Source organism: Crocodylus porosus, unplaced genomic scaffold (genome assembly GCF_001723895.1).
Source record: "Crocodylus porosus isolate Cpor-Errol unplaced genomic scaffold, CroPor_comp1, whole genome shotgun sequence".
Classification (NCBI taxonomy): domain Eukaryota; kingdom Metazoa; phylum Chordata; order Crocodylia; family Crocodylidae; genus Crocodylus; species Crocodylus porosus.
This window is the reverse complement of record NW_017728914.1, coordinates 2,166,611-2,192,013: the sequence shown is the minus strand read 5'-3', so window position 1 is coordinate 2,192,013 and position 25,403 is coordinate 2,166,611. Positions and strand designations below refer to the sequence as shown.

The 25,403-nt window shown below is 46.8% G+C and overlaps 1 protein-coding gene across 1 annotated transcript in view; it reads right to left on the bottom strand.

Annotated features, from left to right (window-relative positions):
• Positions 1–11,606: 11,606 nt before the first annotated feature.
• The window catches only part of SLC4A9 (solute carrier family 4 member 9), a 73,302-nt gene continuing 59,505 nt past the window's right edge, over positions 11,607–25,403 (bottom strand). Inside the window, exons 19-22 of the mRNA XM_019534794.1 lie at positions 21,992–22,165; positions 21,232–21,387; positions 19,010–19,095; positions 11,607–12,052 (exon numbers count right to left, since the gene is read on the bottom strand). Of these exons, the coding sequence (XP_019390339.1) occupies positions 19,042–19,095; positions 21,232–21,387; positions 21,992–22,165 (384 nt within the window). The 3' untranslated portion in view covers positions 11,607–12,052; positions 19,010–19,041. The remainder of the gene's footprint in view (positions 12,053–19,009; positions 19,096–21,231; positions 21,388–21,991; positions 22,166–25,403) is intronic.

Below are 25,403 nucleotides of genomic sequence, written 5' to 3'. Positions count from 1 at the left end.
GGGCTTGTGCCCCGCTGCACTGCGCTAAGCTGGCGGGGGAGGTTTCTCTCAGCCCCCAACATGGCCTGCGTTTGCTGGCCCTTGCTGCAGCAGCCACCGCCAGCACTTAAAGGCCCAGCCCCTTCTGCCTTCACCCAGCAGCTAGCCATGCTGCCAGCCTGCCCCAGGTGAAGGCTGCAGCAGAAGGCAGGAGAGCACCTGCACTGGCAATTCTCAGCCAGGCTGCTGCAGCTCCTTGAGATCCTGTCAAGACCCCGGGTGCTGTGGGACTCCAGGCAGGGTCAGTCTTCTTAGGTGTGCAAACACAGTTCACAAGATACACCAGAGATTTCAAATAGGAATCCATAGTGCCAAAATTATTCTGACTGGCTGTGGCTTTCAGAGGTCTTTGCAATAGAAGAACTGCTCTCTTAGTTTTCTGTAGTGCAAACTAGGAGCTGACATTGCCTGAGGCATGCCTCCAGTCTCATGACAGGTGTCTGGAGTCTAAAAGGGTTGAGCCACTGGTCTACAGGCACTTTAAAGCAGCTGCTGGATAGCAGCAGGAGCCTTACTCTGCTGATTGCACAGAGGAGCTTGGAGTGCCACAGCTGTTCTGCCAGCCAGCTACACGGTTTAAAGTAGGCCTAAACTAAGTCAGCAGAAGCCCTTTTCTATTGGCATAGGTGTGTCCAGGTTGGAGGAGGGAGGGGTTGCCAGAAGAACTTTGCCAGCTAGGCCCTGTGATCTTTCACATTCCTGCCCCATGTAGTTATACCAGCAAAACTTTCTAATAGAGACTTGGCTTTGGGGTAACCCTGCCTGAGTTTCCCAGGCCTGTTAGGGGAGTCAGAAACAGATTGGGGCTGAGCTCTTCTGACCTTGGTCCAGAAGTTGAGGGGAAAGGAGAAATGACTGGTATTTTTTGTTTATTTCCCCAAGGAAATATATGTAACAGCATTTCCTGTTAAGCAGTGGTTTTGCTGAGACTTCTGTCCTAGGTCCTGTTGAATTGTTTTCAGGATTACTGAAATGCTAAGCCACCCTTGATAGTGTTCCATTACCCCCATCATTCTCACTGCGTCCCACCAGTCCTGTCAGTCTGCACCTCACTGCCCAGGGGTCCAGAACAGCAAGTTAGTGGCTTACCAGCAGGAGTCACTCCCCCTGCAGCTTAAGAAGGAGAAAATAGGATAAAGAACTTGTGAGGCAAAAAGGAAAACCTGTGTATACTATAGATCATAGGACCCTGCAGGTAACCAGAGATTGAAAGAAAGTTGTTCTCCAAGGGCTGAAGCACAGGAGCAACCATCGAGGATAAACTACATGACACTTCACATTGGGAGCAGCAGAAAGGCCAAGGTCCTGCTGAGGGCCCAACTGCATTTTTTTTCAGCAATTTTGTCTTCAAGAGATTGAATAATCAGATTTGCTGGCCCCAGAAAAAGGTACTTGTTTAAAAGGCAAATGCTAGGGTTAAAAAACAATTAACAATATATCTGTATCTACTCAGATTGCCAATAATACCTTTGTTGACCAAAACTGCTAATTTTGCAAATCTGTAGTAGTCACTGTTTGGACCATTGGATCACCTTTAAGTGAATCAATTGTCTGTGACAATAGGAAACAAATAAGCCTGGTGTTCTTTCTAGTCAGTATCCCTTTGGCTCCATTGCCCTGTCACAGTGCAATTGTACTTAGAGAGCAAGCACTGCACAAAATCATTTCATAAATAAAGCCGAGCACTAACACATTGCCAAGTCCATGAGAATATTTCCCAGTATTAAATCTTTCTTTCCCAATACCCAGATGTTTCAACCTATGTTAATTTTAAGATTATTGAAGACTGGCAGCAAAACTGCACTCTTTCTCCTGCAGGCTTAAGCATACCAAACTAGGGTGCAGAGGCTGGGCTGCAGCCACAGTCCTGAAGCAGAAACATCCCTGCTAGGACTCCTGTGACTAGCCATACCAGAATGTAGCGCTATGGTCCTTGGAATGACTGAAGCACATTCCAACCTCTGCACTGAGACAGCCCTGCTCATCAGTACAGGGGCAGGGCATAGCTCAACTTCTCAACCATCCCCAGCTCTTATGTAGTGGTGAAAAGGAGAAGTTACTACTCCACAAATGCACCTTGATTGACCTTTACCTGGCAGTCCTGGCATCTACCCCTGCATTCACACCTGCAGAGGTGGCATCGCAAGCTGTTCCTTAATCGAAAACCCAGCATTTGCACTGCAATAACTTTTGTGCTGGATTCCACTTTCTTTAAAAGATGCAGTGCTCATTTTTTGCAGCAGGATTTCTCCTACTGATTTATGGTTTTCTTAGAGGGTGAGGCATTTCCAGATCTGCTTCTGGAACTTCACAAATCAAAACATGCCAGATTTAGCTGAATTTGTTGTACTGTAATAATTGTAAGCAACATTCTTGTTACTTGTTTAACACAGATTGGTCATAATTTGCTCAGTGGGAATGGAAGGCATGGGATTTTAAGTCAGGAGACCTGGGCTCTTATCCCATGATTTGGTATGTGACCTTGAGCAAATCACTGGGCTAAAATCATCTAAGGGGCTTTCAGTGCTTCAGGGTTTTTTGGGATAACTATAGACACCATGAAATATTTTAATCTTAAATGAGCTCTGGGTTTCCCATGTATAAAATGGAGATAATTATGCTTGACCTGCCCTTTGAAATCTGTGGATGAAAATTATTCCCCCAGTGTGAAGTGATTTTCATGTTATTCATTATAAACCACTGAGGGGCACATCCTGTATAACTTGCAGCCACACAAATCCAGCACAGTGCATGGAGTTCAGGGGTTGAGCTTGCATAATAATACCTCCTAGAGGTGCTAAGTGCCTTTTGCTCCCATCAATCCCATGTATCTTTTAGAAAGCAGACAGCAGTTGAGAAGAATGAGACATCTGAGCGCCCCTGGCTGATATGAACCTGATTTTTTAATAAGTTTACATGTGCAATAATCCTTGTAGATACACATAAGTGAGTGTACAAAAAACTGCATTTATTCATCTGCATATACCATTGCCAAATTCACAGGTGTGTTTACAGTAATTATGCATGCACAGGATGCACGACTGCATACCAAACTTGTCACGAAATGAGCCCCAGAATCTGCAGCTCACTTGAATGCCCTCAATGAGTAGTCACAGGCCAGCTGTGCTCTCTGATGGATGTGTCTGCCCTGTATAGGCATACTCTATGTTCTCTTTTTTGCACTACTTCCTAGTCTGCCTCTATCATATCTTCCTAAGCCCTAGTCTTATCCCTGATTGTAGTCCTTTCCCTGTGCCTAAGTCAAGACCTTGTTACATGAGTGATTCTGTCTCAAGCCAGCAGCAGCCCTTCTTAGGAATTATGCCATTTAAAGACAGTTTCTACCATACCTGGCTCCATAATAAATATGATCTTTTTAAAATACTTCCCAAGCAGAGACTCCTTTGCCAGGAATTAAAAAAAACCAAAAAGCACCATGTGGTTCCACAAACATGTAAAGTATTTTGGAAGTGCTTAAAGTCTAAAGTGCTTAAAGTATTTGGGAAGTGCTTAAAGTTTAAAGTGACGAGCACCATCAAAACCTCTACCGAATAGAGAGAGAGAGAGTGAAAGATCCAAGTCCAAGAGTGATCACAGTGGAGGAGTTTGGCCTGTTGGCTATAATGTGAATTATATAACAGATAAATTGCAAGACAGTTTCCAGCAAACCATCAATATGTTCTGGAGGCATTGTTTGGCATGACAAACTTATGCAGGGTATGTTGTTTTTCATTGGATATAAGTGATATGTTATTTTGTGTGTGGATACCGTGTTGGTGAAAGAAACTGGATGTATGTCCAAAAGCTAACTTTCTCTGTATCTAAGGCAAAACATGGGACCAACCAGAGCAACATATCCAAACCTCATGATCAGGAGGGATCTCTCTACACAGGGCTAGTCCTAATGTTTTGAGACGTGATCACATGCAAGGAATATCTGCCCCCATCCAGACCAAGACCACATTTTGCTGGGTGTTCACCACACCCAGCCTGTCCAATACCTGCCTACCAGCAGATACCCTCAGGTTTTCTCTCACATTCTGCTCATCACATGAGCATGATCAGGAAGGTGGAGTCCCAGTGCAGCTCTCTGACCACGGCTGGGGTTCATTAGTTAATCATATCAACTCCAGAGTCACAGCAGATCAGAGCTGGTCCTTGGACTCAAAAATTGGGTTTATCCACACAGAGCCAGGTCCTGTATAGGCATACTGGTTACATAGATGTACAGCTGCCATGGCTTCTAGAAGTGAGAACAGGAGTTTCTTTTGAGCATCTGCACTGGGAAGCCTTCTTTCCATGGCCACCAAATGTCTGCAGTGCTGGGGACCTCTCCCTCTTCCACAGGGCCAAGCTGTTCAGGCTGACTGAATTGTGGCAGGATCTAGAGAGAAAAAGAGACAGCCCCCAGTGTGGGGCACTTAGCCAGGATAAGGCTTTAAACTAGGTTCACAAGGGCATGGATACGAAAGGAAGCACAAGCAGGAGAGAGCAACAGAGGAGGTCTCCACATTTTTCCTGAGAAAGTAGGGCAATTCTCTAGTTATCTCAGGTGCCTGTACATGAATGCACAGAGCCCAGGAAACAAGCAGGAAGAACTGGAAGTCCTTTCACAGTCAAGAAACTATGATGTGATTAGAATAACAGAGACTTGGTGGGATAGCTTCATGAATGGAGCTACATGGATAGGTACAAACTGTTCAGAAAGGACAGTCGGGACAAGAGGAGGAGTAGTTGTGCTCTATGTAAAAGAGCTGTATAATTGCTCAGAGCTCCATTATGAAACTGGAGATAGGCCTGTTGAAAGTCTCTGGGTTAAGGTTAGAGGGGAGAGCAACAAGGCTAATGTCATAGTGAGTGTCTGCTATAGACTACCAGACCAAGAGGATGAGGTAGATGAGGCTTTCTTAAGACAACTAGCAGAAGTTACCAGATCACAGGTCCTAGTTCTCATGGGGGAGTTCAATCACCCTGACATTTGCTGGGATAGCAATGCAGCAGTGCGCAGGTAATCTAGGAAGTTTTTGGAGAGCGTTGGAGACAACTTCCTGGTACAAGTGTTGGAGAGATCAACTAGGGGCCATGCTCTTCTTGACCTGCTGCTCACAAACAGGGAATAATTGGCAGGGGGATGCATAAGTGGATGACAACTTGGGCAGCAGTGACCACGAGATGATTGAGTTCAGGATCCTGACAAAAGGAAAAAAGAGCAGCAGAGTATGGACCCTGGACTTCCAAAAAGTAGACTTTGACTCCCTTAGGGAACTGATGGGCAGGATCCCCTGGCAGAGCAGTCTGAGGGGAAAAGGAGTCCAGGAGAGCTGGTTGTATGCTAAAGAAACCTTATTGAAGACACAGGAACAAACCGTCCTGATATGCAGAAAGAATAGCAAATATGGCAGGTGACCAGCTTGGCTTAGCAGATAACTCTTCAGTGAGCTTAAACACAAAAAGGAAGCCTACAAGAAGTGGAAGTTTGGACAGATAACTAGGGAGAAGTACACAAATATTGCTCAGGCATGCAGGGATGAAGTCAGGAAGGCCAAAGCACAAGTGGAGTTGCACCTAGCAAGGGACATGAAGGGTAACAAGAAGGGTTTCTACAAGTATGTTAGCAACAAGAGGAAGGTTAGGGAAAGTGTGGGTCCTTTACTAAATAGGGGAGGCAACCTAGTGGCAGATGATGAGAACAAGGCTGAAGTGCTCAATGCCTTTTTTACCTCAGCCTTCACAGGCAAGGTCAGCTCTCAGACTATTGCACTGGGCAGCAAAGTTTGCGGAGGAGGTGAGCAGCCCTCAGTGGTGAAAGAATAGGTTAGAGACTGTTAAGAAAATCTGGATGTGTCCATGAGGCCAGATGTTGTATATCTGAGGATGCCAAGGGAGTTGGCTGATGTGATTACAGAGCCACTGGCCATCATTTTTTAAAACTTGTGGCACTCGAGGAGAGGTCCTAGATAATCGGAAAAGAGCAAATATAGTGTCCATCTTTAAGAAAAGGAAGAAAGAGGATCCAGGGAACTACAAACCAGTCAGCCTCACCTCAATCCCCAGAAAAATCATGGAGCAGGTCCTCAAGGAATCCATTTTTAAACAGGAGGAGAAGAAAGTGATCAGGAACAGTCAGCATGCATTCATCAAGCACAAGTCATGCTGGACCAACCTGATTGCCTTCTATGATGAAATAACTTGCTCTATGGATACAGAGAAAGCAATGGATGTGGTACACTTTGACTTAAGCAAGGCTTTGATATGGTCTCCCAGAGCATTCTTGCAAGCAAGCTGAGGAAGTATGAATTGGATGAATGGACTGCAAGGTAGAAAACTGCCTGGATTGTCACGCTTAATAGGTAGTGATCAGTAGCTTAATGTCTAAGTGGCAGGTGGTATCAAGTGATGTGCCCCAGCCATCAATCCTGGGGCTGGTTTTGTCCAATATCTTCACTAACAATCTGGAAGATGGGATGGATTGCACTCTAAGCAAGTTCATGGATGACACCAAGCTGGGTGGTATAGTAGATATGCTGGAGGGTAGGCCTAGGATTCAGAGTGACCTCAACAAATTGGAGGATTGGCCCAAAAGAAATCTCATGAGGTTCAACAAAGATAGGTGCAAAGTCCTGCACTTAGGACAGAAGAATCCCATGCACCGCTACAGGCTTCGGTCCAACTGGCTAAGTGGCAGGTCTGCAGAAAAGGGCCTAGGAGTTACAGTGGGCTATAAGGTGAATATGAGGCAGCAGTGTGTACTTGTTGCCAAGAAGGCTAACAGCATACTGGGCTGCATTACTGGGATTGCTGCCAGCAGATTGAGGGAAGTAATTATTCCCCTCTATTTGTCACTGGTGAGGCCACATCTGGAGTAGTGTCCAGTTCCCCCCCCCAAAAAAAACAAACAAACAAACAAAAGAACTATAGAAAGGATGTGGAAAAGTTGGAGGGAGTCCAGTGGAGGACAACAAAAATGGTTAGGGGGCTGGGGCACATGACTTTTGAGGAGAAGCTGAAAGAACTAGGCTTATTTAGTCAAGTAAAGAGAAGACTGAGGGGGATTTGATAGCAGCCTTTAACAACCTGAAGGGTGGCTCCAAAGAGAATGGAGCTAGACTGTTCTTAGTGGTGACAGATGACAGAACAAGGAGCAATGGTCTCAGGTTGCAGCAAGGAAGGTTTAAATTGGATATTAGGAAAAAAATTCTCACTGGGAGGGTGGCAAAGCAGTGGAACAGGTTACCTGAAAAGGTAGTAGAATCTCCATCCTTGGAGGTTTTTAAGGCTCAGTTCGACAAAGCCCTGGCTGAAATGATCTAGTTGGGGACAGTCTTGCTTTGAGTAGGGGGTGGGGACTAGGTGACCTCCTGAGGTTCCTTCCAACCCTATTTTTCTATGATTCTATGATATAACAGTCCAAGCTTATATTGGGGCATCTGCAGTCTGTGTTCAGGAAAGCAAATCATACTTCATGGCCCTTTCCAGGTGCAAGGATCACTGGCTGGGAGCAGGGACAGGACTTCAAGGTGCTGGATGACCTAAAAGACAGTACCTAGATTCTGAAGAGCAGTGTAAAGGGGTAGAATGTAGGTTGCCTGAAATCAAGGCATAGAGGAGAATGTCTGGTAACTAAGTAGTTGTCCCTGAACACAGAATTCAATGATGACCAAACAGGTAGCATTGAACAGTGATAACCAAACCACACAGCCACATCCAGATCATCAGGGCACATGATGCAGCTCTCATGAGCTGACTAGGTCCACCTAGTGGTCCCAGCATGGTGGACTACTGTAGTGTTGCATTGTGCCTATCATGTGATGTAACTATATGACAGCATGGAGACTTCACAAGGTGGATGCTCTAGTGCAGTGTCAAGTTGTCATGCGCAAAACCAAATATATTGGTTCTGCACGTGACATACAAAAGGTGCCAGAACCAAATATATTCTAATAATGATGAGGCTGCTAATAATAATGTCTAATGTGGCTTCCTGCAGCCCCATTTCACCATGAGGCAGCTCTTTCCCATTTTCCCATTTTCTTTCTCCCTGCAGTTCCCAAAGACGGGAGCAGTTTGCAAAGCTTCTCCAAGAAGATCATTTCTCATTTATAGGGCTAAGAGATGGGCTAATAGATGCCATAACAAGGACTCCCACATAGGGATTATTTAGGGATTTAAACTTTAAAAATTTGCCACTGTGCCTGGGAAATGGCATGTGTTTATGAAACTTAAGATGCATAATAGAATGCACCTGAAGGGCAGGTGACAGTGCTGCCCACCGGTGGGAATGCTGATAGAAAACACCCTCATGGACCCAGTCAAAGAGCACAGCAATGAGTCTCACCACCCTGCTCTGCCCCCTCATGCCAGGTCCACCCACTGGGCCACAGAGCCAGCTCCGACAGGCTGAAGCCCCGTGTCCACTGTGGGCACACATATCTGGGGGAGCACATGTCCTCCTATAACCCCACACACATCCCCCTGCCCCACACACATACCTCCTCCCCTACACACTGGGAAGCTGGGGCCTGGGGGTGGGAAGGCAGTGGGTTGGGAGTAAGGGGCACCAGCAGGGCCAGGGCTGTTTTCTACTCAAATTATTTACTGGGTCGGGACTGGCCATCAATGTTTGTAAATGGGTCCTGGTAAAATAAAGGTTGAGAGCCACTGGTGTAGTTTAACCACTGGTGATATGCTTTGTAAACCCAGGATGGAAAATACTATATAAATGCACAGTGTTATTTTGTATATGTCTAACCACCCAATCAGACCACTAAAATGAAGATATTCCCTATAAAGAGGTATTTGTCGCCTTCAGTCTTGTCTATATGCAAACTTGCATTACTCTAGTCAGAGGAAACCCTCTTACAGGCGCTCTTAACTTGCTTTAAAAATGGATAATTGGCTTCTCTTATCTGTATAAGTTAACCAGAAATGTCTCCTTCTTACAGAAGCAAAACCCCCAGCAGTGAGGATTTACTTGTTCTCCTGTTTCAGCAAGATGTAGAGAATGCTGCCCAGTTTCAGATCTGTAGCCCTATAGTTATTGCATTGATGTCATTTCATTTTGATTGCAATAATAACAACTAACAAAGTTGGTGGCCAAACTAGCATTGTTCAGCCCCCATAAATACCAGTTAAAGGCCATGGAATGCTATATGGTCAGAGGTGTCTGTGATGCCAGCCAACCCAGAAGAGTCTGAGTCTTTTCCAGACTTAAACTCAAGAATCAAACCTGCAAGTCTTCCCAAATCTGTATTCATTTAAGGAGTCCCATTAATTTCAAAGGGATTGCTTACATGAACAAAAGTCAGTAAGAATTTGTATTGCCTCTAATACAAACTATATAAAAGAATAACTCATGAATGAAATGTAGCCACTCCTGGGGTGTGGCTCATCAGCTGTTTCATAGCATATATGAACACCATACAGCCAATCAAGACAGGAAAGAAATCAAGACTATCATGTGCATCTGAAACTATTTAGATGGAAGGTGGCCAGAAAGCAATTTTATGAGAACTGGCATTTGACCTGACACTTTTGACTGATATTTTGGAAAGTGCCACAGGAGCCTTAGTTACCACTAGAACTGGCTGGGAATTCTAAAGCAAAAGACTTTTCTGTTGGAAAATGATGATCTGTCAAAACTAATACATTTATGTGAAAATTATCAGTAGAGCAGCAATTCCCAAAGGGTGAGCTGTGGCTCACTAATGTGCTGTGTGAGCAATGGGAATGTGCCGCAAAAAATGATACTTTTAGTGGCATGTCTACACATGCTGTAGGACTGAAGGCAACAAATACCTCTGTAAAGGGCATATCTTCATATTAGTGGTGTGATTGGGTGGTTAGACATATACAAAATAACACTGTGCATTTATATAGTATTTTCCATCCTGGGTTTACAAAGCATATCACCAGTGGTTAAACTACACCGGTGGTTCTCAACCGTTATTGTGATTTAGGCTTACTGAGCAGTAAATTCTTTCAAAGTAAGCCAGCCCTGGGAATGCATCTACATGTGCACCCTGTTGGGAGCAGATTTGGTCCTTATAGGATTAAGTAGATCCAGGCCTGCTTCTGCCCTGCTTTGACCTCCTGGAACAGGCAGGGAGAGCTGCAGGCTCCAGCTACGACTGCCCAGATACCAGGGGGCTCCTGGTGGGTCAGGCTCAGCCTGGCACAGGGCTCCAGGTTAGGCAGTCTCAGCCTGGCAGAGGTCTTCAGGGGGACATACTCAGATTGGCAGGGGAAGCTGTCCCAGGAGCCTGTGGTGAATTCACCATGGACACTCCCTGCCCTCCCCCCACCCCTGGCAGGGGTGGGCAGGGTACCATGTCCATGGGCAGCTGCCTATGAACCCCAGGCCCACAGCACCCAACCAAGACCACACATACTCTGGACAGTTTCCACTCAACCATCTTTATTTCCCTCTACCACAACACACTTCCTTCCATCCTCCCTCCCTAACAACAGCCCCTCCACCTCAATTACCACCACCAAATCAACACATTTTTGGGAGTGTTCTCCATGCAGCTATTTAAAAGAGTGTGGTTGATGTTAGAGTCAGGGGGAACTGTTGGCTGGAGGTGCCTATGGTGCAGTCTGGGGAGAGATGCCTGGAACCACAGCCTCTGGGGGGGACCACCACGGCTGCAGACACTGTGGTGAGGCCAGTGGACCAGAGGCTCAACTAGGGGCAAGAGTGGGTGCTGTCCAGCCTGCTCTCCCTCCTCCTCCATAGGGCCACGGCCAGCAGGGTCTGTGGGCAGAGCTGGCCCAGCAGTGGCCATCTCTCGCTTGAGGGCCACATGGAAGCAGAGTGAGCATTGGGTGTCAGCCCAGGTGGGCAGCATCGGTGCCAGGGGACCCAGCACAGGAGCAGGGGCAGGCAGGGGGCCCTGGCTGCTGCAGGCAATGCTGGACCTTCTCTCAGCCCCATTGAGGGGCTTGGCACAGGGCCACGGGTAGCTGCCTGGAGGGTGGCATGAAGGTGAGGATGCAGTCAGTAAGGCTAACCATACCTTGTCATGCATCCACAGATGCATCACAGGCAGGTCCAAGGAGGTGATCCTCCCCCTCTATGAGACACTGGTCAGGCCACAGTTGGAGTACTGAGTCCAGTTCTGGGCATGCACTTCAGGAGGGATGTGGACAGCATTGAGAGGGTCCAGAGGAGGGCCACTCGCATAATCAGGGGGCAGCAGGGCAGGCCCTACAAGGAGAGGCTAGGGGATCTGAACCTGTTCAGCCTCCACAAGAGAAGGCTGAGAGGGGATCTGATGGCCATCTATAAACTTACCGGGGGGACCAGCAGGGAATGGGAGAGTCCCGTTCCCCCGAGCACTACCAGGAGTAACTAAGAACAACAGCCACAAGTTGACTGAGAGCAAGTTCAGGCTAGACATCAGGAGGCACTACTTCACAGTCAGGGCAGCTAGGATCTGGAACCAACTTCCAAGGGAAGTGGTGCCCGCTCCTACCCTGGGGGTCTTCAAATGGAAGCTAGATAATCACCTAGCCAGGGTTGTTTGACCCCAGTACTCTTTTCTGCCATGGCAGGGGGTTGGACTTGATGATCTGCTCAGGTCCCTCCAACCCTATCAATTATGAAACTATGAAGGTGACCGCCAAGGCTACAATAGTGTGCAGTACCTGGTGGTCCTCCTCTGTGGTTTCCATTGCCCAGGCTACCACAGCAGCCTGCCATTCCTGTGCCTCCAGCAACCTCTTGAGGAGAGCAGCGTGCCTCTTCTTGAGGTTGAGGAGCCTGTCCTAGAAGGCATGATCCTTTTGATCCCTCTCCCACTTGCGCTCCACATCCTGGGTGCACAAAGACCAGTGTCTACCAGCCACTCCTCTACCACAGTGACTAACTGGTCCAGCAGGAAGATGCAATCTGGCATGCACCACTGGCAGAGGCAGAACATGTGGAGGGCGCTGGTGGCGGATAGTGGTGGTGTCCCTGAAGTTGCATCTCCAGTGGCGACTGGTGCCTCTACCCCATATGCAGCTGCTGGACCTGCAGAGCAAGGACAAAGAGGGTCTTTGTGAGAGTTTGCAACATTTCAGAGGTAACATGCACTGTACTGAGGGGGCTGTGCATCACCTGGCCTCAAACTGGGGGTCACGCACACAATGGAGTCAAGGCACCATGGCAAATAGATCAGGAGGCCCCCACCAAAGGCTGCCACCAGCTGAACCCTCCATCCCCACTCTCTCCATGGGGCCAGGTAACCCACTTAGCCCCTGTCCTCCCCTCCCGTTAGGCCTCTCTGGAGTGGCCCCCATGGCATGTGGCTTGCATCCCAAGCATACCCCTGCTGAGAGTCCCCCAGGCGCTCAGCAATGAGCTGTTTTAGCACACCAAGGGGTGCCCAACTCACTACACCTTGCTGCTGCTTATTGCCATGCTTTGGAGCACCTGAGAACCTGGTGCGGGACCCTGAGCTTTGATAGTGCCCCAGGCAAGCCTGAGCTTATCTTCAACGTGTGCCACCACCTGGAGGGGTACGTCTGCTTACACTACAAGCCTGATGCCTGCAGCCAAGGAGGAGATTGCCACTGCCATCAACAAGTGTCTCTGCATGTGACAGGTCTCTGGATGCCAAGCTTGGAAAGCACTGGCTTCTCATTCAAGTTCTGCACTATCCCCTGCCTTTCTGTGTGTTGTTGGGGGGGACTCCAGAAGCCAGGCCAAGCAGGGTGGGCAGGCCAGGTATGCAGCCCGGGGGTGGGCAGCAGAGCTGGCATGGGCACAGGTGGCCATAGCACTCCCTTGCCTCTCTGGCTCTCCTCTCTGTGTGGGGCTTACCGGAAGGGGATGGCAGGCAGTCCTGGTGGCCCAAGTCTGTCCCTGCAGACAGCAACGTGGTGTGGCTTGCTGGCAGTGCCTCAGGGCACAGAGGCATGGCTCCTGGGCTGCCCAGGCAGTGGCCCTCTCTGGGGAGGATATGGAGTTGGTCACAGCTGGTGTCTTCCCCGGCTTGTTCTCCTCACTGGATCTGCACCTCAGCATCGCCCCACAGTGAAGTAAGGTCAGCAGTCTCTCCCTCTGCTCAGCTGGGGCCCCAGGACACTGTCTGGCATTGATGAGGCTCCAGACCCTGGAGGCTCAGCCAGAGACTCCAGGTGCCTCCAGGGCTTGGTATATACCTTCAGCAGAGGGGCACAGTACCTGGGAGCCATACAGGTGGTGGAGCAGGCCCCCGGGGCCAGAGCTGGGATCACAAGCCTGCTGTAGCCAGCATGGACTCACACCTCTGAGACCTGATGCCCAGGGGCTGGCAGCAGTTGGCACAGGCCTTAGAGTCAGGTGAGGGGTCTGAAGGCCAGGCTGGGACAGGTAAAAAGCCTTCCCTGCCATGGGCATGATAAACTCCCAGCCCTGTGACTCTGGCTCAAGCAGGAAGCTGCCCCCTTGTGGTTTGGCTGACAGGGAGCAAATTTGCTCCTGGTCAGTATCTACATGTGCGCTACTGGGCACTTACTGTGCACTTAATTGAGTGCCTACATTTACAGGTACAAGTTAACTGAACAGAAATTTAGTCTACTGCACAGTGACACATTACTGAGCAGTAGACTAATCTACTATAGCCAGTGACACATTACTGAGCAGTAGACTAATCTACTGCACAGTAAAGTGTCTTGTGTAGCTGCACCCTAGCAATGTTAGATCTGGCCTGTAGAGCCATATCAGCCAGCCTGTGGGGCTCCCCATGGGTCTGGAAACCTGGCAGTAGGGAAATGGTGGCAATTAACACTGCTGCTACTTCTCTGCCATCAAATTTCCACATTTTCTGCCACCAACAGAATCAGACCCTGACCACGGGGTGAGATCAAGATCATGGACCAGATCAGGCCTGTGAACTCTCTCTATCTCTATCTCTCTCTCTCTCTCACACACACACTCACATACACACACTTTTTTGGGTGTACGAGTGAATCACGCTGCCACTTTTAATCCAGAAAAAAAGTGTGCCTCAGGTATCAAGTTTGGGAAACACTGCAGTAGGGAGATACAGTATATGTAATTTTTTAGGGTGCCTCATTGGGAGCAATACTTGAGCCTCAGTAATCCATGATCTATGGTGAGTCACTCCCATACTTTGAGATGGGTGGGTAGGTCTATTTCTGTCTTTCAATGTTTATGAAAAACTTTCAAAGATATCAGTTTTACCCCAGTGCAGGATGGGGAAAAAGTCTGGAATTTTCAGAAACATTGGTTGGATGGGAAAACTTCTCATCCAGTTCTATTCAATTCATGGGATCAAGAAACAGATTTTTTAACACTGGCAAATGGACAGTCTGCTCCATATTTCAAATGTCTTGGGTTCAAAAACTTGTCAGGTTGTTCATCAAGTTTTTATTAACTCTTAACTTTCCACTGAATGTCATTACGAAGTAATTGTAACAATGTTCTTTATATGAAAATATCTCTAATCCAAAATGTTTCATGTTTTAGCAATCCAGGCTAAATAAAGACCAGTTAAGCAGGAATGGTGTGTTTTCTGTGCAGTGGGTTGATTCCACTGAACCCAGCTCAGCAAGGCAGAATTAGAAGTGTTGTGGAGCTTTCAGAGTTTAAATCTGTTCCCTCCTCTCAAAGGAAGGAGAGAATCTTGATCTAGGAACTGCCATAGGGGCCACTATTATATATAATGTATATGGACAATATAGTGCAGCACAACTAACTGCACAGAGATTCCTGAACTAGCTCAAAACCAGAACCAGGTTCTGCACTAGCTAATTTAATCTTTTTAGAAATTCCAGAAGTGCAAAGGAAACCTTTTAGCAGCCATTGATAGGGAACACCTCAGGTGGGATGGAATTGATAATGCCAGTCCTTCATGCCCAATCTTCTGGGGCCTGGGAGGGCTAGTCAAAGATGGGAAGGAACAGCTAGGACTGGTGATCTATCCTATGGTGAACTTCAAGTACCAGACAAGTTGGATTTATCCTGAGGCTGCCCTAATTTGTGCTGAGGCCTGGTTTGAATCCTAACAGCCTTGAGAATGAAGAGACCATGAAGGGAGGTATAAAAGTTACTTCTGCATCTCATCTCTTAACTGAGCTGCCAAATGCAGTTCCAGTGCAGGTGGGAATCTGCCTCTCACTAGGCCTGTAGAACTGTTCAGTGTTCAATGTTCTTGAATGTTATGATATCAATAACTTTTGTAGCTTGTCTCAAATATTAAAACTATTTTTACATATTCAAATAAATATATGGCAGAAAATAAAATTCATCAGAAGATGGCTGAGAAGACTGTGGAGTAAAAGGTACTTTCCTCTAGATTTCATGGGAAGTTCCAAAGACACTGGAATGTAGGCATGGATGTTAAACCTCATCATGGCTATAGCAAAAGTGGCACCAGCTGGTCACATTTTGGAAGTGAAAAGGTTTATCCACAATATGATACACAATTGCTTTCACACCTCCAGAAAGCATTAAAATTCACACTGCCAAGGCTGGTTTGAGATATAGGGCTCCTATAGATGTGAACAGAGCCTGCCCCAATGCACTGGAAATCCAGCATGTTGGAGCAGACTTGTTTAATTGAGTTTGCTGGATCACGGAAATTGACATGCTTTGGCAGCCTTCCACATCACGTGTATCAGCATCCCCACATGTCTCTGGGCTGAAAAAATGGTGGTGGTGCACTTTGAAATAAAAACACATTTGATGCATTTTAGTTCAAAGTGCCCTGCCACCATTTTTTCAGTGTGGGAATGCTGATACACGTGATGTGTGGGCACTTGTAATTATTGTGGCTCACTAATTAAAGTACCTGATACCATGTCCCAAAGCATGTATAAAAATGGCCATAGTCACTAGAGGGCTGTGTGCAAGGCCCCAAGCCCTTAAAAATGTTTCCAAGCCTTCTGAGTGAGAAGAAAAACTTGAAAATGTGACTTGAGTGTAATTCATGTGGCAGTAATCTGCCTCAGTCTGCAGAAAGCCTGAAACAACAGTCTTGAGAGATGACACCTGCTTCATTCACCTGTTCCTACAAAGTCTGTAATCTGCTTCATTCACCTGTTCCTACAAAGTCTGTAATCTGCTTAATAGAAGACACTATGAAAGACCCTAATCATATACCTCTATCATGTCCTACTAGGTAGTGTCAGCATGAGAATAGCTCATGTGGGCTCCTTCAAAATGGACCCATATCTTTCTGGAGATAAGGCCTGGGGGACCCAGTCTGCCTCAGAAGCATTGGTGAGAGAGAGCCCCATCCTCAGGAAGATGCAGGTCCATCCTGAGGGAGCAAGGACTCAGCCCCCACAGCAACTATTATCTTGCCACTCAGCAGGATATGATAGAGATATGTGGTGAAAGGAGGGCAGTTGCATATAGAACTGACTCCTATTGTAGAGCATGAAAAAGATAAGCCAAAAGAAACACAGTCACCAGAGTACAGAGGTATTTTCTTTTCCTGTAAAACAGCAAAGGCCAACCTTTTTGGAAGCTATGCCACAAATTAGCCCTACACTCTCCCCGAGTGCCACTCCAATCCCCTTCCTCTGCTGGATCTGCTGCTCTTCTTTCTGTTTCCTACCCTATCTGCTTGCAGGCTGTCCCCTCCTTGATCCATCATTTGCCTCACGCAGAGGCTGCCCATGCCACAGGTTGGTCACCCCTGCTGTAAAAATATCCTTAGCCTTTGGTTAGCATAAAATAGAGCAAATTTTTTGTTTTTAACACAGTCATGTAACTTATTGCTCCCAGCATGCCATATTCTATCACATCCCAGCATCTTTACTGCAACCTATTGTGTTCATGAGCACACCATCCCTATCAGAGAGGAAGAAGCAACAATCTAGGGTGTAAAATTCTATAACTTTGGCCACTTCTATTGACCATGGAATACGTCTGTGCTGAGTTACAGATGTTACAGAATTTCTTTCCTGAAAGGTGAGATCCAAAGGCTTTCCCTTGAGATATGCCTTAGTGCTGTCTGAGCTGTAAACACTGGATAGAAAGATTTTCATGAGTTGTAGATGAGTATGAGTTCAACCTCCCTCCTTTATTTTCTTTGAGAAACTGGACCCTCTAGCACTGTCGATGCTCCAAGACAGCATATTGGGCCCGAGACTATTTCTGAATCAGTAAGAGACTTACAATGTTTGGCGTGACTTGCACCGAGAAGATTGTTCCTGGCACTAACACTTATTCCCCTGCATGCACAATACAATGGGAATGAGTAAATCAGTTTAGAAAGCATGGTTTCATTTTAATTGAATGAGGCTAGAGAATTTACAACCAAGGGATTGAGATGACAGAGGAATATCAGTTTAATAGACAGGACACCTATTTCATACATTGTTAGATTATCTGGGCCACCCAGTGGCAAACAGGGTTTAGTTAATGGTATCCAATTAGAGACAATGAAGAAGAAATATTTGGAAATGCTGCTGTCCTATCCAGCCTCATGAGATATAAAAGAGTGAGTGCAAAAGAGAGACTACCTGTCTGTTTTGTTCATAAAATTGAATATCCTGGTACATTCATTCCATGTGTTACACCTTTCCTATAAAAGGTGTGTGTTCCATGTGTTGCACCTTTCCTATAAACCACCTGTGCACCAGCTGGGCTCAATAGCTGGGATGTCAGTAGAGCTCTGGAGACCTTCTCCCAGAATGCAAGCTGCCTTCTTCCTGCATATGCAAGACCATCAGAAAATACTCCTGACCAACAGAGAAGCCATGTTGGAAATCACATGAGAACATTGGTACTTCTACTGTTTGTTAGCAAAGGCTAGCAAGTGCCTTTGATCTGTGGGCAAAGCCCCTATGACAGTATGTGGCTTGAGCCCTTGAGGCTCCTGTGTGGCAAGAGGAGCTGTGCTAGGAGTTATTTAGATGGGGACAGCACAGAGCCCAGGCTGCTCTGCTTTTCTGTGTTGTGATCTTTGGGGTTTGGGAGAGGAACCTGATAAAGCAGATTGTTAGCAGTTGAGTTCTGTTGCTCAGTTCTAATTACATAATAAAAGTCCCAGCATATTTCACAGAGACACTAAAGCCAATAATCCTGCTCTTCTTCCTTCCTGAGGTGTCTTCATTCCCAACAGTGGCTGATTCCTCCTGTAGGAGATATGGCTACATGCTGCCTCTCCTATGACAGTCCTTGTTACCCACCAGGCAGTAACAGAGCTAGACTTCTATGCTGTCCTCATCTGCCTGAAGAATAGCTGTGACATGCAAGAGTACTTTGACATTTTTGGCAACAGAGTCTCACCAACCCTGTTCTCTGTGTCAGTTCCCCACCTCCTACTATTCTACCACGCAGCTTCCAGCATCATCCCTTAGGAAAACGATGTGTGTCTGTGCACACCCTAAGACTTGACCTTCCTGAATTAGCAGTTACTTCTGATACTTTTTAGATATGCTGGCACTGCCTGGGCTTCTTTCCAGTAGGGGTGTGCGAAACAGGCCCTATTCAATTCAGATTCGGCCTGAATCAGGGACAGTAATTCAATTTGTTGATTTGGATCGCTGTCCCCGATTCGATTGGGCCAAATCCATATCTCAAGATTCAATGCTGATTCAGAGAAGCAGCGATTCAGCCACAGACACAGCTTTAAATGTTTTTTCTACATACCTCGAGGCACCAGTCGCAGCTCGTGAATGCTGTGATGGAGTGTCCCTCAGAAGTGTGTGTGGGGGGGGGGGGCCGCATGCTTAGCGGTGAACCCAGAAGTGATATGTTACAGGCTATGATTAGTCTCAGCATAAGCCGAAGGAGCTATCTACGCATGAATCAGGATAACACTAAACATTCAATATGGCAGGAAGAACAGGGTGGTAGCCAGGAGCTGGGGGCAGGCAGGCAGGGAGAGGTAAGAAAGAAGCTCTTTTTGTTACAAGTAACCTTCTTGCTCCTACAGATTTCCAGAGGTCCTTAAGACCCACAGCTCCCTGGCTGCACACAGGCCTGTGAGCCCAAACAAAATGAATCACATTAATTATTTCCCCTCACCTTTCACTTTGTCCCGCCGGTGAGCCTCACTTCTAATTCACAGAGATATTGATTTCTGGTCCTTTTTCGAGATACATTAATTCAGACTGGAAGAAAGAAACAGAGGCCAAGGCAAGGATCACAGTCTGAGCAGCTGCACACTGAATATGTAGCTTCATTCAAACACTTACACTGGGAGACAGCTGCATTCTCCACACCCAGTTTGGAGCCAACACCCATTCTCTGCTTGTTTGTCTCGCTCAGAAACTCCAGTAGCTTTACCTGCAGCTTTGTGGGGGTGGTTTCCCTGTGACAGAGGAGTGACTAACTTGTATTTCCACACTATGGAGCTATATACACAGCCAAGAAGCACTTAAAGCCCTGACTTCAGCTCACAGCTCTGAGACTGAAACTTTGGGCAAGTTTCTTATCCTCAGAAGTGATCTTTTATTAGATAGTGCTTCTCTTAGACCCTGAGACTGTGCTGTTTTCAGTGGTACTGAGCACCTCCAGCTCCCACTGATGTCATGTGGAGCTCAGCATCTCTGAAAAAGAGGCTAAGGCACTCCAAGATGCACCCTCAGAAACTGGAGCACCAACAACTTTTGAAAAAGCTGGGCTCCTCTTCTTTGGGCGTTGGCTTCCCCAGCTGTGATACTTAACTGTTGGGACACTTTGTTAATCAAAGCACTTTGAGATCTTCAGCTGAAAGACACTTTCACAAGGGGAAATTGCTGATGTGCCCCTGTACACTGAATGCACAGCAACACCTCAGGATTTGGCAAATTGCTTTCCTTTCATTGTTTCTGTATAGAGCTGTGAAGAGAGAATACTAGAGTCTGGTGTCCCACACAGGTCTAGCAGTAGCATGCTAAATAATTTACTGCTCCTCAGGCTAGGGATATAAATATAGTTTTAAAAAGTATCCATTTAACTTCTTCTAAGTATATCGGTTAAACGGTTAATGGATAACACAGCAACTCAGAGACAGCTGCTGCTGGGAGCTGCTTCTGAGGCCCTTGGGGGTGGGGAGGAGGGAAGGAAGCTGTGTTGTCTGGCAAGCCCAGCCAGACAGCACAGCCCACCAGAAGCCCCATGCTGGGAGGGAGGGAGCACCTGTGAACTAGCAGCTAATGACTTAATAATTAGGCTGCCCACTGTTTTCCTCTTTAACTTCATAGGCTAAGGGCATTAGTCCCCTGCCCCACCCCAACCCCCTCCTCCTTGCTCCTTCCTCCTCTCTCCCTCCCCTCCTGCATGCCCTCTTGCCTTTGGTTTCCCTTCCCCCACTTCCCTGCCAAACTGTGCCCCACCAGCTATCACTGGGCTTATCAGTTAAATAATTAATCATTTAACCTTTCACATACCTATCCCAGGCATTCACAGAAGCCTGTACTGGCCACCTAGCTGGTCAGATTTGCTGCTCTGGATCTGGTGATGTTCTATGGTAACTAGTCCCACGAAAAGGCCTCAGAGCCAGCGAAGAGAAGTTACTGTTGAACAACTCTTCTCAAAGTCTCATAACACTCTCCACTGCAGATGTATTTGGAATCATCACTGTAAGAAACATGGCTGCAGGTCCCAGGACATGCCTGACACAGCCAGCTGCAAACACTGACAATGCCTAAACCCGCCTTTCAATAAAAAGTGGAGCTTTAAACCGCCACAAATCTCTCCTGCTTCTGCCAGAGGCATGCTGGGACTCTCAGAGAACAGAATGAGTTTGTGCAGATCTTGGGCACCATCTCTGATGAGGGGTCTACCAACCTTCATCCACATCCCTTCATCTCCCTCCCAACCTTCATGTTGACTCCCTCCACATGTGCTTCGACCATGATTTGCCTCAAATTGTGCTCCTTCCCTTCCAGTCTCCTCATTCTTAACCAATTACATCACTAAAATTGCAGTGACATAGCATTAGAAGCACCCTTGCTTCCCATGCTTTTAGTTCTGGCATGCTACAACATGTTCACTCCGTTTCTGATTTTGTGCCTTGTAGTTGTGTGGGAGGGTTTGAAATCAGGATTTTGGGGAATAATTGGGTAAATCATGGAGACTATATTCAACAACCTGAGATTTCTTCCCGTCCCATGCTCTTACATGTCCCTGACAATTTCTGCTCCCTGTCACCAAGTCCATTGCTCAGTCTACTTAAATAGTCCTGAACCGATCATTGGTCAGATGACTAGTTCCCCTATGCCTAGGCTGAAGGAGATAGGACATGATGCTGTTTCTTCACCTACCTCCTCACTGTCACTCTCCTCTGCCTCTGGACTTCTTGGCAATTTTCCTTCTTCCTCCTTCCTGTCTGTTTCAGGCATGATGTCATCCAGCCAGCTGAGGTCATGCAGGGAGAAGATGTACTCCATTGCCTTCCGTATCCCCACTAGGGCCAGCAGCTTGGGCCAAAACAAGAGCTCAGATAGGATTACAGGGAAGTAGGTTTGGAAGGGACCTCAGGAGGTTCAAGGCAGGATCATCGTTGACCAAACCATCCCAGCCAAGTGTTTGTCCAACCTGCTTCTGAAAATTTCCAGGGATGGAGGAGAGTCTCTAGGTAGCCTGTTCCATTGCTTAGCCATCCTCATAGTCAGAAAGTTCTTTCTCCAACCTAAATTTCCTCCGCTGCAGTTTGAGGCCATTGCAGCAGAGGGAATTTAGTTTGGACATTAGAAAGTATTTTCTGGAGATTCCACGTGGAAGCTTTGGGCATTCCAAACCAGGGCTAGTTTCTCCCTTGCCACAGCAATGGGGTTCATCACTGAAGGCATCAGACTCACAGGCCCAGACAGCAGGGGGACTCCAGCAGCCCTCAGTTGCCATGATAAAACATACAGAGGGAGGTTATGTGGTTCCAATACTTAAATGACACGGGGGATCAGCAGTGCTAATTTGGACTGAATTTTGATCCTAAACAATTGCAGGGCACAAAGGCAACCTCCCTTGTGGCCTCTGAGTTTCTTCCATGCAGGAGCTACAGGGACATCAAGAGGGACTTCTTACCATCACTGGAAAAATAATGGCAGCCACAGTTGACTTGAGGACCCAGAGCACAGCCAGACAGAGCATCTGGATGAAGGTAAAGAGGTGGACTCGGCGCAGGGGCACATGACGAAGGTAAATTAAGTCAGGCTGGTGCTTAGCTGGCATAAGAAGGAGCTGCATTCTGTCCATGAACTAAAATGGAACACAGATCAAAAACCATATAGTGAGAGTCCCCAGGATGGATCATGATACCCAGATTATGAACATGGATTTTACACATCAAGGATCTTATATTTTGTAAATAAAGCCCAGGATCCTGAGGTTTCTAGATTTCAATCCACTGGGATTTATTTTTCATATTCCACACAATCCCCCAACTTCCTGTTAGAGATTATGTACAGCACAGTTCAACCCATTTTCTCTTCTAAGGAATAACACTGTATTTGGTTGCACCCTCCACAATGCCACTGATGTCATACCCCAAAATCAGAGCTCAGATGAGACTGTTACCTGTGTGTGACAAAGACCTTCTCACAACAGTCAGTGCTGCAGACCCCAAGTGTTCAGAAATCATAAAACAAGCCCCAAAACTCACGAGATTTTTTAAAAATAATAATAGTAATTTTTGAGTTATTTGAATTTCCTTCTTGGTTCTTAGATACAGATCCACAAAAAAATGCAAGCACCTGACACCCAAAGAATACTCACATAATCATCTGACTCTTGCAGTTGCAGCTGCAGCTGAAAGAACACCAAGTCTCTCAGTGCTTTCAATAAAGTGCTGAGAGCTAGAAACACTGGGCCCAGTAATGTAATGATGGGTTAGTGAGCAGGGCATGAACCCCAGGTGTAGCCTAAGGGGCAGAAGGGAGGTACCAGAATGGAGCTAAGGAGGGCACTTTAGTCTTCTGTCCCCCTATCCTGCCTTTCCTCCCATGGTCTACAGCTTTCCTGCAGGGGCTCCAACTCCAGCAGCAGTGAGGTTGGAGAAGTGATGGTGGCATGCACAGGAGTAGTGGCTGGTGGTTCAGTACTGCTGGAGGGAGATATCACCTCCTTCTTTGGTATTGAAGACTGTTTTTTTTTGGTATTTGACACACATCAGTGGCAAAAAATGGAAGTGACATTTCTCCCAGCAGCAGCAAACCTCTGGCTCCTGCCCCTGCTCTACCACCACTGCTCTGCCTTCTCTGCTTCTGGAGTAGGAGCCAGAGCCACTGAAGGGAAGATGCAGGGTATGGTGGAGGAAGTACAGTAATGACCAGTTACACCTCTGGCTGGACATGCTACAACTCTTGATGCCTCACAGTCTATGAAGAGTGAGGGGCTGGTATTCAAAACAGCACATCACAAAATGCATTTATTCTCCCATCTCTCAGCTTCATTCACCTGCAGCAGCTCTGATGTACCTTAAAATAAGACCTGCTCAAAAGTGTGTGTGTATGTATAATAGTTTGAGATCATATGCTGGAAGCGAGCTCTAGGAAAGGCTCAGAGTCTGAGGCATACCATATTTTCTGGCACACTACCCACCCCCTGCCCTCAAGTAAGACATGCACCTTGTTTTTGGTAAGGCAGAATGAAGAAAGAATAAAGATTTTTTCCAGAGTTATGGGAGCTTGGAGCAGGGACAGAGCCTGATATTCAGTTCACTCACTCTTCTTTTCCTGCTCAGGCAAAAGCCATCTCAGGCAAAAAACCCTTTCACAGATGAATTGACTGCTTTTGCTTGAGCAGGAAGGAAAGGGTGAGTGAGGGGAGGGAAGGGGAGGCTGCTACACACAGGGGAAATGGAAACTTCTGGTTGCTGCCCCACCACTGTGTGGCTATAGTGACAAGCATCGTTTTTCTGTCCTTTCAAGTTGGTGCCTAGGGCAGCTGCTCCTGTCACCCCATCAGTTATACCACTGACTGTAGCTGCTGCTGAAGACTCAGCTCTGCTCTTTCCATGTGTCTGCTCACAAAAAGAGAAGGAAAAGAAGAAGGAGCCATTATATACCATCTCCATGCTTCTGGTCCATGCAGAAAAACAGCTTCCCTACTTCAGACACACTCCCTAGTTTTGTAGGACTTTTGGGGAAAGGTACACGTGGTATGCATGTAAATATGGCATTCCACTCCTGGAAGTTGGACAGTGTTTCCCTGAACTCAAAGGCTCTTGTCTTAATGTTTGGGGTTTTTTCAGTGCTGAAAACAAAAAACTGGCAGTGGTTCCCTGGGATTTTCTGTGATATTCCCAGGTGCTGGTTCCTTTTCAAACAGGAGTTTCTGTCTGACATCCAGCAGTACCATTGGGACACAGCATGGACCACTCTGTACAGATTGCTCCAACCTCCTCATATTTCACCGAGAGCGGTTTTATGTAAATATTCTTTCTAGGTTAAAGATAACTGACAAAAGTCAGAAGCCAGGCAGAAGGTAGGACAGGGTGACACCTTGCAAAACAGAAACAAATTAGCAGCAGACTTGCAGAACTAGCAGCACAAGGAACTATCCAGACAAAACAGCTGTTTACCAAGAAGAGATCTCTGCATCTAGCCACGAAACCTCTTGCAGACTCCATAAGGGAGGATGAAGGAAGCAAAACTTCCAAATTTAAATGCTCCAACAGCAATCCCAAAATCCAAAGGAAATATCATCGATCTATCCAGCCACACTCTCAGCTCCCTTGATGTGTCAGGACTATCATGTGGACTTTTCTTCTGCTCCAGTACACAATTCAGTAAGCTACTGCTATATGGGGACTTTGAGGCTTTTTATCTGCTGCCTCTAACAAAGGAAAGATTACCATGATGTGGAGCCATGCAATCACCAATGCACCACAGACTTGACCCCTACACAGAACAGGAGGAAGGACATCTCCTGGACTCTACCTGAGGGCCACAGCCCTGCTTTCGACCTGTACATAAGTTGTTTCTGCCTTTGTGGCAATCCTGAGATTGCCATAAAGCAATGCCTATGTTACAACCTTAGTCCTATAGGACAGAGAGCCATACTTGGCCTTAAAAACCACAACAGGCCGATAAGGGAGGGTCTCACTATTGTCATGGTCAAAACAGTACATGTACAGGAGGCTGAGACCACTCCAACACAGTTCTACAAAATCCTGACCACGGACCCCACAGAATAATATGGGAGGGAATTACACAGCTTCTTTAAAAACTCTACCTCTGAAAAGCAAGAGAGGATATGTACTTTCCACCCTGCACCCCCAGCTGCTCCACTCCTCTTACCCAGGCCAAGCTCCCACTTATTACCTAAGATCCACAAGCGTGGAAAGCCAGGGTTCCCCATTGTCTCTGGCATTGAGTTTCTGGCTACGTTGAAAAAAAACAGTTACCGTATTTTTCGGACCATAAGACGCACTTTTTTCCCCCCAAAAGTGGGGGGAAAACGAGGGTGCGTCTTATGGTCGGAAGGTGTGTGTCCC